This window comes from Sciurus vulgaris, assembly GCF_902686455.1.
Source record: "Sciurus vulgaris genome assembly, chromosome: 11".
Lineage (NCBI taxonomy): Eukaryota > Metazoa > Chordata > Mammalia > Rodentia > Sciuridae > Sciurus > Sciurus vulgaris.
The window spans coordinates 120,996,022-121,013,888 of NC_136472.1; the positions used below are offsets into that span (position 1 = coordinate 120,996,022).

The 17,867-nt window shown below is 46.3% G+C and overlaps 1 protein-coding gene across 12 annotated transcripts in view; it reads left to right on the forward strand.

Annotated features, from left to right (window-relative positions):
• PKNOX2 (PBX/knotted 1 homeobox 2) overlaps positions 1-17,867 on the forward strand; it is a 269,434-nt gene that overhangs the window by 229,749 nt on the left and 21,818 nt on the right. For all 12 annotated transcript variants that reach the window (XM_079102832.1, XM_079102843.1, XM_079102838.1 and 9 more), the window contains 3 exons: positions 11,607-11,736; positions 12,195-12,292; positions 13,092-13,211. In XM_079102832.1, coding sequence (XP_078958958.1) covers positions 11,607-11,736; positions 12,195-12,292; positions 13,092-13,211 — 348 coding nt within the window. The remainder of the gene's footprint in view (positions 1-11,606; positions 11,737-12,194; positions 12,293-13,091; positions 13,212-17,867) is intronic.

Sequence of the window (17,867 nt, forward strand, 5' to 3'; positions counted from 1 at the left end):
CTGGCCCACGGGCTCCTCCAAACAGTTCAAGTGAGAGCTTTCTATGCTCCTAGGAAAGAGGTTTCAGGGAATATGGTCCTTCTCCAAGTCTTGCCCTTCTGATGGATAAAGACAGCTTCCACAGGACAACTTTTCCAGTAACTCACCCTATCCTGGTACCTCTCTCCATTAAGGTTTAGGACCTCTGTAAATATCACCCAACCCACCCTATTCTAAGCCTCTCCCGCCACCTACATCCTGAGAAAATGAAGATGAGGAAATGGGGTCTATGTGCTATGGGGGATGTGAGCCCTTCTCTCCAGGGCACAATGTTTTCCTCAAACCTTCAGACTAAGAAGGCTGCCTGGATTGTACCTTTATACCACACTTGCTGGCATTTATATAAGCCATAGGCTCATCACTTTGTTCCCCTTTCACTGAGTTCCTGAGTCCAGAAAACACACAGGGAGCTCCTTCTGACCCACCCCCCTGCCCCCAGAGGCTTACAGTAGCCCTTCTCATTAGACAACCAACCAGGTGTGGGGAGGAGGATAAACTTTCTAAGAATGAATGTCGAGAGGTGCTGGGAAGGAAGCCTGAAACATTGTGCCATTTATATCCCTAAGCCTGTAAGGATAGGTTGGTAGGGGAAGAGGGAGGGACCGGCTGACCTGATGAAGGCAGCCCATTGTACACTGTGACAACCAGCACTCATGATAACACTTGGTCTCACACCAAACCCACCCCAGTGGGATCTCTGTGGGACACAATAGTGAATACTGCACAGGACACAGGGCAAGAAGTTTATTTCCTCTTCCTCTTGCTTGAAATCACCAAATCACTTTATTACAGATCTAAAAACAGCAGCCCCAGCTTCTGCTTGCTAATATTCTCTTGAAATAGACTCATTCCTTCAGAGTCTTATTGTACTTTCCCTTATGATCAAAATTAGCAAGAAACTTGCATAAAAGAGGACAATAATTGCTCAACGAGCATCTCGTTTGTAATTTATTAGTTTCTATTATTGTGGGTTACCATGGTGACGCTGCGCAGCCCCGGTGACGGGAGAGATGTAAGATAGGAGCTGAGGAGGCTGTGAGGCCTCACCAAATGGAGATGCACATTTTTATCAGTAATTTTCATGAAAATAATAAGTGAGGAGTTAATGAGATGGAAAGCCATCCTGTGGCTATTGTGAATTTTTTTTAAGTGTTGATCTAATTAGAATGCATCGGTCAGGAAAAGTAATGAGGATTTAGTGCCTCACAGAGATGTGAGGATCATATCAGAAAATTAGCACAAGTCTTTGGAAATAATCAGGTCCTTGGAGAGGCACTGGATTTCCCCTCCTGGGCCTTCTGACTCTACCTTGAGCTCTGGAGTTGGGGGTGTAGCAAGGTAGTGGAAGATGGAAGGGGGGCAGAGGGCTTAGCAGCCACAGTGGCCCCGTCAGAGTTGGGGGTCTGAGGCTGACAAGCAAGGCTGTGGGAGGAGTAGGGTTTCCAGAGAAGGGGACTGTGGGCTCCGAGATGCTTCCTGCAAAAAGCGGCCCTCCTGGGGAATGCCGTATTCAGTGCCTCTAAGCTTTGAGGAAAGAGAGAAGAACTTTGATTCCTATCCCTGGGAGCATCAGATCCCCACCTGAGGGTGAGGCTGGCCCTGGGGTAAGCCTGCAGAAAGGGCTCTGATCTGCAGGGAAAGAGGAACTCAGACAATTGGGCAAAAACAAAGACACTCAGTGAGTCATTCCTACTTGGTATCACTCAAGCTATCCTTCCATTTCCTCCGATTGCCACTGCCTCCTTTACTCAGGCTTCGGTGGGTAAATAAGGCAATCGTACATCTGCTGCTGTCCTGACCTGCCCTCCTGTCCTACCTGGGAGTCCTTCAGCCCCACTCCAGACCCACACACCTATTACTTTCCTGCTGCTGGATTCTCATCCTAAAGCTCTGTGTAGGCCACTCTGCTCATGAATCCTGAATGCCTCCAGAGCTTTCAGGTCCGCCTAGCTGACATCCAAGACACTCCTAAATCCAGCCTCAGCCTCCTGCCTGGGTCAATCAGCCTAGTCAAGATGCTACAACTTCTTTTTCATGACAGTCTGTTCAGGGGACACTTTCCCCTGACACACCTCTCTCTGCCGAGCCAAACCAGCCTCTTGGAGGCCTCCCTGATCCCCCATCTTTGATGGACTTTTCCTTCTCCCAACTTGCTGCGAAGACTCCAATGACAGGGCAAACATAACATGTGACTTTAGATGATGGGCATTTATGCCAGTCTCATTTTCCTTTTCTAGATAACACTTTTTTTTTAGTGGAGACAGTATTTTATATGTTTAAAATCACCGAATCACTTTATTGCAGATCTAAAGACAGTGGCCCAGGCTTCCACTTGCTAATATTCTCTTAAAATGGACTCATTCCTTTGGAGTCTGTACTTTCCCTTATAATCCCGACTGTGCACAAGGTGTGCATGATCCACCGCCAGCAAGTATTTGAGAGAGGTAATGCAGTGGGGGTGGAGGAGAGGAATCCAAAGTAGGAAAAAAGAAATAGGAAGAAAGAGAAAGGGGAGGAAAGACAAATACAGAGGTCAACATTCAGAAGGGAGGTAGTAGGGACAGGCTGAAGTGTTGAAGAAGAAGAGAAAGAGAAAGGGATCCCCACAGACAGAGGAAAAGGGAGATGACTGAGGAAGAAAGCAGAGGAAAGAGGAACGGGCAGCAATTGTGAGAGGATGACAGAAGTGGGTTCAATGTAGTCTGAGGCACGTGGGGGAAGAGAAAGTGACTCGGAGGCGTCCGATGCTGTCTGCATTCCTACTCCGTGGTCAGGGTCTCTTCACTGTGTCACTGAGGTAGGGCAGGAGCTTGCATGGGCTCTACCCAGGTAGGAGACCCTCTGCAGCCAAAGGACTGGTTGGTCCAGAGACTTTCAGCGTGGGAGGCTGGTCTCAGGAGCCAATACCAAAAGGAAGAAGACAATGAGCATGTGTGGTGTGCGCATGCGTGTGCCGCACATTCGTCATGCTCCGACCTTAATCCCCCCAGCTTGAAATAGCTGCTCTGAGCGCCAGCCCAGCCTGAGGAGGGGTGTCTACCCTCTGGAACATGATCCTCAGGATCAACATCCCGGCTGCCTGCCAGCTTTGTTGCAAACTGCTGGCTCATGGTTTTCCCTGTGTGCTAATCACCCAGCCTTGTGTGGCAAAGTGGGAGACATTTTTGTCTTCCAATTGGTTGCCCCACCCCGAGATGCCATGTTGTATCCTCCCTCGAGTTCTATGGGGTTTGGAGTATTCCCTGCTTGCCTTCCACTTCTGTATGTGGGTTTTCTCTGTGGGGGTGGAATGGAGATGGGAAGCAGTAAAACTAAAACAGTTTCAAAGGACTTAAACTAGCTTTCAATATAGCCAATTCTTTCCACCTCCCTGGGAAGCCATCCCATACTGCTGGCACCCAGTAATACCCAGGCTTCTTGCAAGAGCAGCCTCCTCAGTACACAGGACACTCATTTTAGACCCCTACTCTGGGTTCTCCTTCCTTCCTGGAGGGCACAGGCTAAACTATTTCACTAGAAAGAGTCTAACTCCTGCCTTGCTTGATCAAGTACTAATTTGGCCTGAAATTCATCCCTCTCTCTGGAGATTTAGACTCAGCTCTATTACGGGCGAATCAGACTGAACCGTAGTTCATTCAGTCACCAAGCATCGGGGAATACTTACTGTATGCATAGTACTAGATTCTGTGACAACACAGGTGCATAGTCCAGGAGGAGCTCCCAGCATCAGGGAGAGGGAGCTATGAGTCACACCTGGAAATCTAAATAAATGACATTAGCCACAGAGAGCCCGGGGTACGGAAAAAGAGAAGGAAAGAAGCAACTGAAGAGGTGGCGAGAGGGTCTGCAGGAAGGGCCTCCAGATTGAGCGGACCACATACTCTGATCCATCTCCCCAATGAGATCCCAGTCATGACATCTGGCCCACAGACTTTCAAGGCCGGGTTTGTGTCTGCTATACAAATCTCAGTATGACCTAGATAGGCCAGCTGTGGCATTTTGCCAACTATGATGGGAGAAGTTGCAGATTCACTGACTCCCTCCTGGGGGAGGAGGTCTTTCAGGTGGACTTGGGAGACGTAGTGGCCTATTAGTATCTCTAAAGGTGTTTCCAGTGCAGCAAAAAAGTCTGGGAGAAGGTGAGGAGCACAGCCTTTCAGAATTCCCAGAGAGTAGGTAGTGGAAGGTGAAGCCGTCACTACTCATCTATGCATCCTGAATCCATTAGGGTACTTACAGAGCCTCCAGGGGTGCAAAGATGGATGTGGCACAGCCCTTGACCTCAATATAGAATGAAGAGTATCTTGCAGCCAAATTTCTGAGGGGGCTATGTTTTGAGGCGGATCCTGGTGGCCAACTGCTAAAGATTTTAAAGTGAAGAATGTAGGCAATGGATCAGGGCTGGAGACACTTTGGGGGACAAGTTAACTGAATAGCCACATCTTATATAGTTCAAAGAAGAACTGTAACAGATTTTTCTTTTTTTGGCCGGGGAAGTGCTGGCGATTGAACCCAAGCCGTGAACATGCTAGGCCAGAGCTTTTCCACTGAGCCACAACCTCAGTCTCTCAAAGAAGAAAGGGGAGACCATCAACATTGATCGAGCCCCTCCCCCACCCTGTGCAGTCTCAAAGGCGTCTCATAATAGGTGCTTTACATATAATATGTTATTGGTTCCTCGCAACAGGGGTTACAGGTGCACATATTTTCTCCATTTTACACCCAAAGAAAGAGAAGCTGAGAGGAAGTAGGCACAGGCCCAAGTTCAAGTTCACAGACTTAATAAGTGGCAGTCTAGGGTGAGTTGCTCCATTTTTTTTCTTATTCTTTTTTTCCTTTTTTGGGGAGGGTACTGGATACTTTTTCACTGAGTCCCCTACCACTGAGTTACATTCCCAGGTTTTTAAATTTTTATTTTGAGACAAGATCTCACTAATTTGCCCAGGCTGGTCTTGAACTTGCAATCCTCCTGCCCCATTCTTCTGTGTAGCTGGGATTACAGTTATGTGCCACCACACTCAGGCTAGGCTGGGTTACTCCAAAACCTACATTCTTCTTGCCATATGGTGATTTTTTTTGTGACACAAAGGACAGCAGGGATCCTGGGTCCCCAGTGGGGAGGGATGACCCTGCCTGGCTACAGCATAGGAATTCAGGGAATAGAGATGAAGAGACCAATTGCTAGGGAGTAAGAATTAGCAGATAGATTGGAAGTGGGAAAAAGAGGGGGACAACATGAATATAGTTTTGAATGCTAGGTTTTGCAGTCCAGATACAACTAGCTCTTCAGCTCTGTGACTCTTTAACAAAATAGGAAGTGAGCTAATCAGCACGTCCCTCCCTGGGAGGAGTGGGACTTGTCTACTGACCTGCAGGAGTTTAGCATTATCAGAGTTGGTAGAGGGTTGTGGCATTGTGGGTCTAGAGGTTCTGCCCATGGCCAAGCACCTTAAGGACCTTACCTATGAGCTTTAAGACCAGGTAGGGGAAAGGGAAAGTGACCTACCTCAAAAGGACCACCACTTAGATGGAAAGGGCACACCCCAAAGCAAAGTGACAAGAAGTTGAGTTCATGCTGCCTAGTTCTCTTTTCATAGACCTTAAAGCTGTTCCTTTAACTGGTTCCTAGCCCCCAGCCCTCCAGTCAGGGGGCCAGGAGACCAAGAGGTGGCCCTTCCTGCCAGGCCAGTGAAACCTGAGAGTTTCTCTTCTTCTGAGAAGGAATGTTCCTTAAGAGCAGCAGCTGCTGCTTGTCCCCACAGGCTGAGCTGCCTCTCCCTTGAGAGTAAAGCCCCCAACAGGAGTGGGACAGGGACAGGATTAGGTGGCTTGTTTATATGAGCTTGGCGTCCCTGAGTTTGCAAACCTAGCTTTTCTTGGTCTAAGACAGGACTCCAGCTCTGCTAGAACAGAGGACTCTGCCAGAAAGGGTGTCTGGGGACAGGGACAACCTCCCCATCCATCTAAGGTGTGTGTGTGCCCACACACGTCTCCCATTCCAGGCCACATCCCAGTGAGGCCATGTGCTTATCAAGCATCCACCATGCACTTAACATTGTACTGTGCAGTTTGTAGGGTGTCAAAGAAAGACCTCTCTTTCCCTCTAAAAAACCTGTGACCAAGCTAAAGCAATAGGACACCAGCATAAAAAAGGGTGTCCTACATACTGGTGTGTGTGTTCAGTATGTAGGGCAGACAGGAAGCACTGAAGAATCAAGAGGATGACTTGTGGTCATGCTCTGGGTAGGGACAGGTCCTCCAGTGGAAGTGAGGCACTCTAAACCCACTCCCGCCCTTCCCCCAACCCAGGCAAGTTAGTCCCAAAGCCTTCCTCCTGTGGGCTGAGGTGGTGGATCAGCAGAGACCCCTAGTGGCCAGGGTGAGGATGGCAGGTGCTGCCCCCCAGCCCTACTCCTCTACACTTCCCCCCCTAGAGAATGACATTGGTTTCCTACAGTCCTCAGCTGCAAGAACATTTACAAGGTTACAAGGCCACTCAGTTTATTCCCCTGTTCCCAGTAATCCTAGCAAGATAAAAATTCCAACTATTGCAAAGTAGCTTCAAGGAAAACTTTTCTATCATTTCTTTCATTCTTTTATTTTTCCTTCTATCTGGCTTTCTTCCAGAATTTGCTTCTTTGAGTGGAAATTCAGTCTCCCCAGGTAACTTAGCTTAAACTTTCCCTGTTAACAGTGAAGAACAAAGCCTCAAGAGAGGGACAACTCTTCCTGGGCTGACATTAGACCAGTGTCCTGAGTCCAGAGCCCTGTCAGTTCCTGTGTGCCCCACACAACCCCAAACTTCTAAAAGTCAGCCCAGAGCCCTTCCTGTGTCTTAACCAGTCCTTCTTGATCAACCCATAATTTCTATGTTCCAAAAATGAGATAAAACTCAGCCCCGGGAACGGGGTGTTGAGATAAAATAGCAGCCCCGGGAACGGGGTGTTGAGGTAGGCCAGTGGGTGGCACTCTCTTGAAGCAGGTACTTTCTACTTTTCTAAACCCATGGCCCTTTCTTGCTCTGTCCTTCAGAGGGGCTCTTGAACTCTGTCGTCTCAAGCAAACAGCACACAGGGAATAGGAGTGTGTGACATCTGGGGAAGCCTGTGGAGCACAGATTGTGGATTTCCATCCAATTCCCAGGTTTGGGGCAGAGGGACACCATGCCAAGTTCCTGATGTGACAAGGAAAGGAGTTCTTGGACAGGATAACCAGCTCTCACTCTTTGGGTCCTGGACAATTCAAGCAGGGACTTGAGATTCTGGATGCTGGGAAATGTCACTAAGACTTACCAGATGTGCTTCTCACCTCTTTATGGGTGCTAAGAAGCCTAGAAGGAAGTGGATGTATTTGGATCCAGAAACAGCAACATCCACCTGGGTATGGAGTCTGAGAAGCCTCTAGGGGAAGCTGTATTGCATACTTAGCCAACAGATTCTTTCCCAAGAGTTGCTACCAGGTAGCTCCTTTCTTCAGAAAAGACTTGTAAACTATTCCTGAAGATTTAGAACTGCTCTATCACCATTCTGTGGAGCTAGGGACAAAGGCTTATCTTGAAACTGCAGCAGAGTGGTGTCTTGGAAGTAGTTTGAGACAGGGGCTACTCTTAGAATTCTGGGACTTGGCACAGGGGCTGAAGAGCGCCTTAGGCAAGGAGGCATGACTGAAGGGGACGTGTGGCAAGATTTGTGCCACTCTGGCTGGGTGTGCAACCTCAGCTGAACTTCTTCTGTTGCTAAGTTAAGATCCCAAGTGGCTCTAGGACTTCTAGGACAGGTTTTAAATCCCTGCTGTGCACCTCCCTCGTTGAGTAATCTCAGCCAAAGGAAGTAGGAAATAAATTATGGGATGGCTAAGTGTGCCAGGCACTGTGCTTGCACTGCAGCCTGTCCATCTGACCCCAGAGCTTGTTTCCTCTCTCTGTGAGCATCCATCCTATACTCAGGGCCAAAGGACCTACATTTGAGACTCAGCTGTGTGACTCTGGGAAGTCATTTTCATTCTCTGAACCTCATTTCCTCTTCAGGAAAATGGAATAATCTCTCCCTCTGACCCCATAAGGTGAAGAAAAGATTAACATGAAGTAGTGTGACCAAAGAATGCTGATATTCTGTGTGCATAGTAAGTAGGTGATTTTCAGACCCTTATGATCTCTGGGGCCAACAAAGAAAGTTTTTTTTAAAAAAAATAAAGATTACTGAGGGTCTGATTTGTAGCCCTGAGAATCCTTGTCTTTAAAAACACTCCAAACCAGAGCTCAGGTGGTTGTGAAACAGTTCCATCTTGCAAAGGTAAGGGAATTTGCCCAGGATTTGCTTCTTCTTTCTCACCCCAGCTAAGATGTAGCCAGCCTTGACCCTACCTGTGGCCTCTACCCTTGAAGTTTTCCATTCCATTCTGCTGAAACAATTTGGTCATCTCTTGACACCTCCCAGCCAAAGAGTTAGAGAAAGGGGAGAAATGGAAGGAGAGAGAAGAATCTGATCCAATGCATAAATTGCCTTCAGTTACCCAAACTGGGTAAGCCAGCATGGAACTTATCCAAGCCACAGGGTAGAGAACCAGCCAAAGTTTGAGTAAGCAGATGAAGTATCCAGGTGCTATCTCACCCTTCTGCCTTTGGCTGGAAAACTGTGTTGGTTGAATCCCAAGGGACACATCTTGTATTTATGTTACTGACTTTGCCTGCAATTTCCTAACCTTGCTGGATACTTTTCTGGGGGTGAAGAAAGTCTGGGACAACTCTTTATGCTTGAAATTCTCCAATGTGTCTACCAAAAGAGGAGTGCCATAGCATGAATGATTTCAAATGACAGAGTATTGAGAAGTCACTGCCACTGGTTTTAGGGTGAGTGGCATGGAGGATCCCCTTCCTCTCTTCAGTGTACCTTGCAAGTTTGCTTCAGCTTCAAAGAACGTCAGGACCGTTTACAACCTGTGAGAATGGTTGGTTGGGGTTTTAGAATGATGGAGCTAAAACTTGGAGCAACCTCATGACCAAAAACTCAGACCTTGAGGGCTCCTGAATGACAGCACTGGGCCAATACATTTTATAAAGAAGGAAGCAAAGCCCATAGAAGGATCATGTCATGATTCCCAAACTTAGTGCCTTTTCTCTGACATACATGCCGCTTTGGACTTCTTTGGGATCGTTTCATCTGTTTACCTTGCCCTCCGTGACTAGGATTCAAGGAGCCCCTTGTGTCCTAGAATCCAGCACAAGGCAGGTGTTCCATATCTGTGACTGAAGGTGAGCTGTCCTCTAGTTCTATTGCTGCTGACCCACTGTGTGACCTTGTGCAAGTCCCTGGTGCCTCTAAATCTCAGTTTGTTACTTGTACCTCAGGGAGCTGGGATGTGTGGTGGTTGTAAAGGGCTCTTGCAGTACCTTAGGTGTCTGCATGTCAGGCCCAATTTTAGACTCCAACTGCATGAACAGCCAGGCCAAGAGTTTTGATTCAAACAATGAACCTCACTAATTGGGAAGTTCTGCAGATTCCCGGAAAAGGGGAGGCCAAGCTAAGAGCTGCCCTCTCCCTTCCCCAAGGTCACAGTGGCAGAGGTGAGCCAATAATAGAAGCAAGGCCTGCTTCTGCTTCACTAACCAGGAGGAGTGAGGAATGGGACCCAGAGGGCCTTGTGGCAGGGAGGGAGAGGGCTCCACTCCTGTTCTCCTGGTCCTGTGTATCTACAGGTGCTACTCTGCAGTCCTCGGGCCAGGGACAGTCCAGGAAAGCGAGGAAAAAAGGCAAGTTAGGAGCAGATGCCAAGGGGGGATTTCATCAGCGTAATCCAGTGAGATATAGAAACCAGCATCAACTTCCATATCCCAGGGGGTTCTGCCAATTCTCGTGCCAGGGTCTGGGAGGAAACTCACTATACTGTGCCCTGGGGCTGCAGCCACAAGTAGGCAATCATTGGCTGAAGGTTTCTTCCAAACACAGGTGTTTTCTCACTTCAGATTCTAGACTTTCCCTGAAGACTGAAGATCCAAGTTTCTTCCAGTTTTAAAACAAAAGCTAAGAAGCTGGGGTTATCTCTTCAACCACCTCATTTAGTCTATTTTCTTGACTGCTTTGCTGTTTCTAAATCTTTGCAGTTCATACCTTACGACTGTAGCATTTGAGCTTTGGAATGTCAGCCTTTGTGGCCATTGGACCTGTTAACTGGTTTAAGCCCTGCTTTTCAGATGAAGAATTTTGGCTGGGAGGATCAAGAGACCCCAGAGGGTCTCTTAAGCCTCCTTCTTCTCTCCCTCATTCACTCCCTGTCTTGTGTTCTCCAAACCTAGCGACACTGACCTCTCACCCATTCAGATCCCTTTTCACAACCTCTCTGAGACCCAGTCACCTTGTGTAGGTTCCCCAGAAAGCAGGCCCATTGCTCCTGAGCCTGCAGCTAAGCCTCTTCTCCTGCTGTCGGGAGCCCTCAACATCAAGTTCAAGGTCTTTTACCAAATGTTAAATGAGAATGATGAGAGGAGCAGGGAATCACAAAAAATTGTCCTCTGAGCTGCCTTGACTACTGCAAAAACAAACCACAGATTGTCTACTGGTTAACAATGAAGGGCAAAGGGGATTCTGTGTTGGGAACTGAGGAAGAGAAAAGAATCGATGGTGTGCTAAAGACCACTGATGTTGAGGTTTATATCAGATATAAGACAAGTTATGCAGAAGCTAGTGAGGCTTTCTTATTATTTTTATTTTTTCCATATATTTATGGGTGCATTGTAACTATGTGAAATGGTGGAATTTATTGTTACATTTTCATTCGTGCACATGATATAACAATATAATTGGACAATATCATTCCCCAGTATCTTATTATTTTTTTAAACAGGTATTTTAGTACGATGTCCTAGGTGTTAAGGATATAAAGGTAAAAATTGGAGGACAGGGGATATAGCTCAGTGCTTAGAGTGCTTGCCTAGCATATGCAAGGCCCTGGGTTCCGTCTCCAGCACCTTAACAATGTAAATAAAATAAAACATTAAAGGATGCTTTGTGTCTATTATGGAGTCTAATAGATGTGTGCTAGAGATATGTGAAGAAGAGAGGCAGTGGGTGAGAGGAGGGTGAGGGAACACTTCTGGCGCAGTTGAATTTGAGGGATGAGTAGATGCTGAGCAGATGAAGCTCAGTCCTCAGCTATGGCTACACATTGGAGTCATCTGGGGAATTTTAAAACCCCAGAGTCCAGGACACACCCCTCACCCGTTAAATAAGAATCTCTGGGGCTGGAACCCCACACATCATTACTGAAGATGCCAAAGTGCAGCCTAGGTGAGACCCACTGGTTTAGGGGATATTTTGTGCCTCAGGTTGTCAGGGGAACTGAATAGTTAAATGGATGGCCATTGTTGGCTTTTGGTTTGGGGTTTTATCTATTTTCAAAAAATATTGAGCCTTCTTACTCTTTCTGGAAAGCCAAGGGAATCGCTTTCTTTTCTGGATTCAGATCGGGGGAGGAATAGAAAGGAGGGAAGGCAAGAAGGGAGGGAGATCTGGGATCTGGAGCATCTAAGTTATCAGGGACATTGTCACAAATCACGCCTCCCTTACTACCAGGACCTCCTGCAGAATTCCCCCAATTCCATGTCTGGAGTCTCCAATAACCCCCAGGGGATTGTGGTCCCAGCCTCAGCGCTCCAGCAGGGCAACATCGCCATGACAACCGTCAACTCACAAGTCGTGTCAGGTCGGTGCAGGGAACGTGGTGCTGGGGATCATGGGGAGCACCGTGGGAGAAGAAAGGGTGGCCCCTGAGGAATCCCAGGATCAGGGTATGTCCTGTGCCAAGGGAGGAGCTCTCAGCTGTTTCGTGACTATAGTATTCTGCTAATGATTGGCACCAAGACCTGATTGTACTGGGCTGGAACAAATTTGGGTCAAATTCTCATGAATCCCCTCCCCCAAGGCTTAGTAAGGTTATCGTCCCTTCCTACAAACACTTCCCACCAAAGACTGCTCTGGGCTCTGGACTCCATTCCTCCAGCCCACCAACTCCCCCCTACAAGTGGAAGAAACATGTCTCACTGCCCCAGGGCTGCTGAGCAGAGGGTTTTCACGTATGTGTGCCAAGCACATTGGGGACCCTGCTTGCCCTCTCTCTTCCCACCCCATGGCAGGGGTCCCAAAAGCTGGTTGTCTCCTCAGGTGGAGCCTTATACCAACCGGTTACCATGGTAACCTCCCAGGGTCAGGTGGTCACCCAAGCAATCCCCCAGGGAGCCATCCAGATCCAGAACACACAGGTGAGTGTGTATAAGTGTGTGTACTTCTGCATGGGTGAGAGCAGCGCACTTCTGAATGCGTATTAGCTGTGAGGCACGTTACACAAGTAACTCATTTAATCCTCACTATTCCTTAAAATGTATCATTATCCCTACTTTACAGATAAAAAGCTGGGTCTGGTAAAGGTTTTTATCAGCTCCTGGGATTTTGCTGCCTCCTGAGTTTACATCAAAGGATCATGCACTTCCTTTTCCTAGTCTCCAGATCGAGCCACTCTGTAACTTGGTGGTGTAGAGTGTAGATCTATAGAAAGATCTGAAGTCAGAGGCACAAGATCTGACATTAACTCTGTGATCTTGGATAAGTCTCCTAACCTCTCTGAGCCTCAGAGTTATTATCAATAAAAGAGGGATTAATACTAACTGCACACAGTCCAACCTCCTACAGGGCTGTTGTGAGGATTAACCGTGCTGATGGATAGGAAAGTGCTTTGCAAACTCTAAATTATCACAGAAATGCTAACAACTGTTAGATTGTTTATAGCAAGTTGATATCTTCAATACTCTCTGCATGTTTCCTCTATCTTCCCTCCTACCCTCCTCCTTTTTTTCTCCTTCCCTTCTCCCCTCACCCAAAGCCTCATCTTCTTTCTCTGAGTGGCTGATGTGAGGGGAAAGGGAAAGATGACCTCCCCAGGGTCCTGAGAATGAGTTGGGAAAGAGGGTTGGCAGCGAGAGTCCGCCATCTCTATGGCAACACGTCCCCAGTCGCTGGCCTCACAGGCTGCTGATGCTGACTTTTTTTCCACATGCCCTGAAGGTTAACCTTGACCTCACCTCCCTCCTGGACAATGAGGATAAGAAGTCCAAGAACAAACGAGGAGTCTTGCCCAAACATGCCACCAATATAATGCGTTCTTGGCTCTTCCAACATCTCATGGTGAGTGTGTGTGAATGTGTACTGGGGGGTGGGTAGAGTCACAGACTCTGATGTCATCTCCAGATCTGGGGGGCCTGGCCTCAGAGAGGGTATTCCAATAGGGATATCATCTGGAGGCCAGCTCAGAGGAGGCTCAAGTGAGGCCTAAAGCTGTGAGACTTTCTAGTACTTGCTGCTGCTACTTCCTCAAAAGTATATGACAACAAAGGAGGTAATAGGGATGAACGCTTTGGAGAGAGTTAAGCACTGGGCAAGTGTACACCATTGTCTTGTGGACAGGGTGAAGTTCAAGAGGAGGTATTGTGGTTACTGGAAGAACAGGTTAATTCTCTACCAGGTTTCCAGAGTCCACTCTGCAGGGCAAAATAATGTATGTATCCATTTTCCTCTGGGTCAGAGTATCAGGACAAGGTATAGCTGAGGGTAGCTTGGTTAGAGCACCAGCTCTGGAGGACAGTCTGGGCTGGAATCCTGGCTTTCTCACTTAACTAGCTCAGCTCTATGACACAGAGCAACTGATGTCATAAGCCTCAGTTTCCACTTTCTTCAAATGGCACAATGCCTTGGGTTTAAGTGCAGTGTTTATAAAATGCCTCCTATGTGCACATAACATGATGGTAGTTAGGTGTTTGCATGTGGTGTTAGCTGTAAAAGCTTTTGGTTGAATGTTAGAAATGACTTCAAAATTATAATCCACTACAGCACTAAATTCAAGGGCTGTAGCAATAAAGACCAATGACTGTGTGGGAGCCGATGTGTATGTCCTGGGGTAGGGAGGCAGATTCTGTGACCATAGGCAGGCTTCTGGCAATCTGGTCTGGCGATCAGGACACACACTCATACAAGACAAATGCAGAGGGACTACAGACACATGGGCCGGAGAACTGTGGGAAGAACCAGGAATGAGGAGAGATCTTCCTTTAGAGAGAAGGAGAGAAATCAAATGTACTAAGGAAATTAATTAGTCAATCTGTAGCCCTTCATCTGAAATGGGAGCGCCTCGAGAAGCCAAAGAAACTAGGCCTCAGCAATGGCTGTCAGGCTTTGGGGCAGAAAACTGAATATGGTCTTAAGGATTCTGCCTTAGAGATGTGTGCACAGAGAATGTGAAGAATCACTGTTTGGCAATAGATGTGGGGCCAGAACTTGACATCTCCTCAAAGATATCCACCCAACTCTCAGGACTTGGTGTTTCTCCAATGCTTTGCTGCACAAGCACATTTTAAAACCCCCTTGTGATTTGGAAACTTGGAATTTCCAATTAAAAAACTAATTTGGAGAGAAGAGGCTGGAAGACCGAGGGTTAAGACAAGGAGAAAAAACTGGAGAAATACTCACAGAGCCTAAGTAATGAAGCAAGGGAACCAAGGACACGTTCAGTCTGGATCTCGTGGGGGTGATGATCTGGTTTCCTGTCTGTTCTGGTTTCCCAAATTTTCAGAAAGCCAACAAGCCCTTTGGCCAGTTGGTGGCCCCATGAGCCCAGGGTCTGTGTTATAACTGGCAGCCCACCCATGGGGAAGAGGGGCTCCCTAGGGGAGGACCTGTCATCTCTGCATGGATCTGTCTGTCACAACCAAAGGCAACACAGGCTGCTCTTACCCTCAAGGGATCAGAATGAAGATCCATGCATTGTGGTGTGGTGACAGACAACTTCAGGATGGAAAACTGATGAGCTTTCAAGGCAACCAAACCTGGGTTCAAATCTGGACCTTACCTTTTACTCTCTAATGTGGCCACTCTCACCTCTTGTGAAGATCACAATGAAGCCATAAAATAGTTACAAGACCTTGGAACACTGAGGTGCTTAATAAATGCTCATTCCCTTTCCTCCTTTGCCTCCAATCCCCATGCATTTTTTAATTTGCATAAAGAACCTTTTATTATTTATTTATTATTATTTTATTTATTTATTTATTTATTTATTTTTGTGGTGCTGGGAATTGAACCCAGGGCCTTATGCTTGCAAGCACTCTACCAGCTGAGCTACATCCCCAGCCCTTTATTTATTTTTTATTAGAAAGGGATCCCTATGTTTGGAACTATCCAAACACTTCAGGCAAACTTGAACCCAGGAGATCCAATTCAGTTTCAACTCAGAAGTAATATGTTGCAGTACAGAAGTTATTCTACTCACTTAGGTTTGGGTCAGAATATAATGCTTCCATCCTAGCCCAAGACCTGTAGGCTTACTATTTTACCAGAAGAACAAAGATGTATGTGTTTAGAGAAGCAAACTCAATCAAATCTTCACCAATAAGTTCTGTATAAACATTAACTTGCCTATAAAGCATTCAACCAGCTGCCTCTTTTCAAATTTACTCAGGCCACAAAAAAAAAAAAAAAAAAAAAAAAAAAAAAAAAGAGAGAGAGAGGGAGAAAATGAAAAAAACAAAATACCTAGAGGTTGACATCTGAAATCCTCTGCCACTGAAGCATCCAAGTCAGTGCAACATGTATTTACATTAAGAATTGAAATGTTGGGTAATGGTTCAAAACTTTTGATAGGGCTGGATATTAGGAGACATCTCCCAACTGCCCAATGACGCTATGTAGAATTCCTTATCTATGAAATACCTGCTTTCTGACATCCTTCAGAGAATCCCTGACAGGAGTTCCCTTATACCATACTATTTGGCATAAACCCAGGACTCAGGAGCTACCCTTTTACATTTTTGAAAATGGATGTGAATCACCTGCAAACCACCTCAGCTACCTTCCACTCCCCACTTGCAGCTCAACTATTTAGCCTGAGACTGGAGGGTCACCCAGCTCAGTACCTCCTGCCTGTGCCACACCTCTCACCTGGGACCTAGTTCATGTCCTGCCCTTTCCTTGTGAGCCATCCTCTGTAGTTCAGGGTCTGTTCTTTCTGCTCTACGGTCACTTCCCTCTGGATTTGGGAAGAAAGGAGGGAGAGGGAGAGAAGAGACAGGAGGGAGTAACTGAGCACCAAACAGAAGAAAGTACTCATGTTGGTTTTATAAAGACACTTAGGACAGCGTAGAAGACTTGCCAAAAAGCATGAGTATGAGCCTTCACCAGCATTCACCCACCCACTCTGCTATTCTCTCTGGTCTGGAAGTGTGTGCAGCTGCAGATGCTAGTAAGAAAGCACTTAGCATTAGCAAAGTCCTCCCACAGCTAATGCCCTTCAACACAGTGGCCTCAGGAGATGAGAAGGGATGGGCTGCCGGACCTCCAAAGTCAGAACCGAGAACTTCTGAACTGAAAAGGAAAAGTTCTGGTCACTCTAGGGAAATAAGCATGCACAGCTGGCCTCTATAGACCTCAACTGCCCTTGCAGCCCACAGCTGTCTCCTGCAGACCACAGCTGTCCCCCTGCAGAGCATGGTTGTCCTCTGCAGACCACAGCTAAGCCACACAACCTGGGGCATCATCAGAGCAGCCTGGTTATCTATGTACATGTGAGCACACCTACACTTCCTGCCAGACCCCAGCTTTAGGACAGAAGCTGAAAGGCTCCTGGTAACCAGGCACAGAGGAGAGGAGTCAGTCTTTGAAGCCAGGCAGATTGGGGTATGAATTGAGTTTCTTGCAGTAGCTCTATGATCACTCTGATTTTATTTCTTTGAAAAAAGTAAGGTAATTTATTTCCCATGGTTGTGAACATTAAATAAGAGAACATCCATAAAGAGCCAGGTTCACCATACAGTCAACACTTAAGAAATTGTTCACTTTGAACTTTCTAGAACTGTGGACCAAGAGCAAGTTCTTAAGGGTAAGACCAAACATTTGTGAAAATTATTTAAAAGTGGATGGCTAATATGTCATTTTGATCTGTAAAAGCTATTGAGTTTCCCATCATCTAATCCTAAGAGTATACTGACGAGCACAGTGACTTACCCCTGCCAGGTTGTGTGCATCGACTCTGTATATTCTATGGCTCTGATTCTGTGGTAAGTTTCTCAAGAATAGGGACTGTGATTCCCAATGTATGTACCTTCATAGGACTTTATGTGGCATTGCTGCCAAAAAGGAGTTCCATGGAGTTCCATGGCAAAATGTTTGAGCAAATCTGAGTTCTACAAAGTGTAGCCTTTTTTTTTTTTTTTTTTTTTTTTTTTTTTTTTTAGTATACTGGGCTGTATCAGAAGTTCACAAGAAGGTTAAGGCTTGAGGCTTCTTCCAAATGTATTTGATGGTTCCAAATCATTCTTATTGTCATTATTGCTCTGAGAAACTACCTTGAGACAGTAGTTATTGGGTAAGAGCACAGTAGGCAGACAATAGCTATTCAGTTTTAGGAAAGAAGAGTAAAGAAGGTATGAAATAAAAACACACCTCAGTGTTCCACAGATGTTCTGTATCCAGTGCAGCTCGGACAACTCATTTGTTGGTGGATAATTGAAAAGATGGGTTTAAAAAAAGAAAAAGGAGTAACCATTCAAAAGATGTGCTTTATGTTAATTTAAAAGATGTGTATAGATTCATTTGCTAATCTTTGATGTAGGGCCAAGATCTTTTTCTGATTTATGTTTATCATTTTCCTTGCATAAACCTTTTATATAATAAAATTTCTTTAAATTTCATGTTTATTTAAAGTGGAATAAGAACACTGACATTTGGGAACTAATCGGGTTATAGGATCTTTCCGGATTTTTATTGTATATTCCAATCTCTTATATCTGTCTC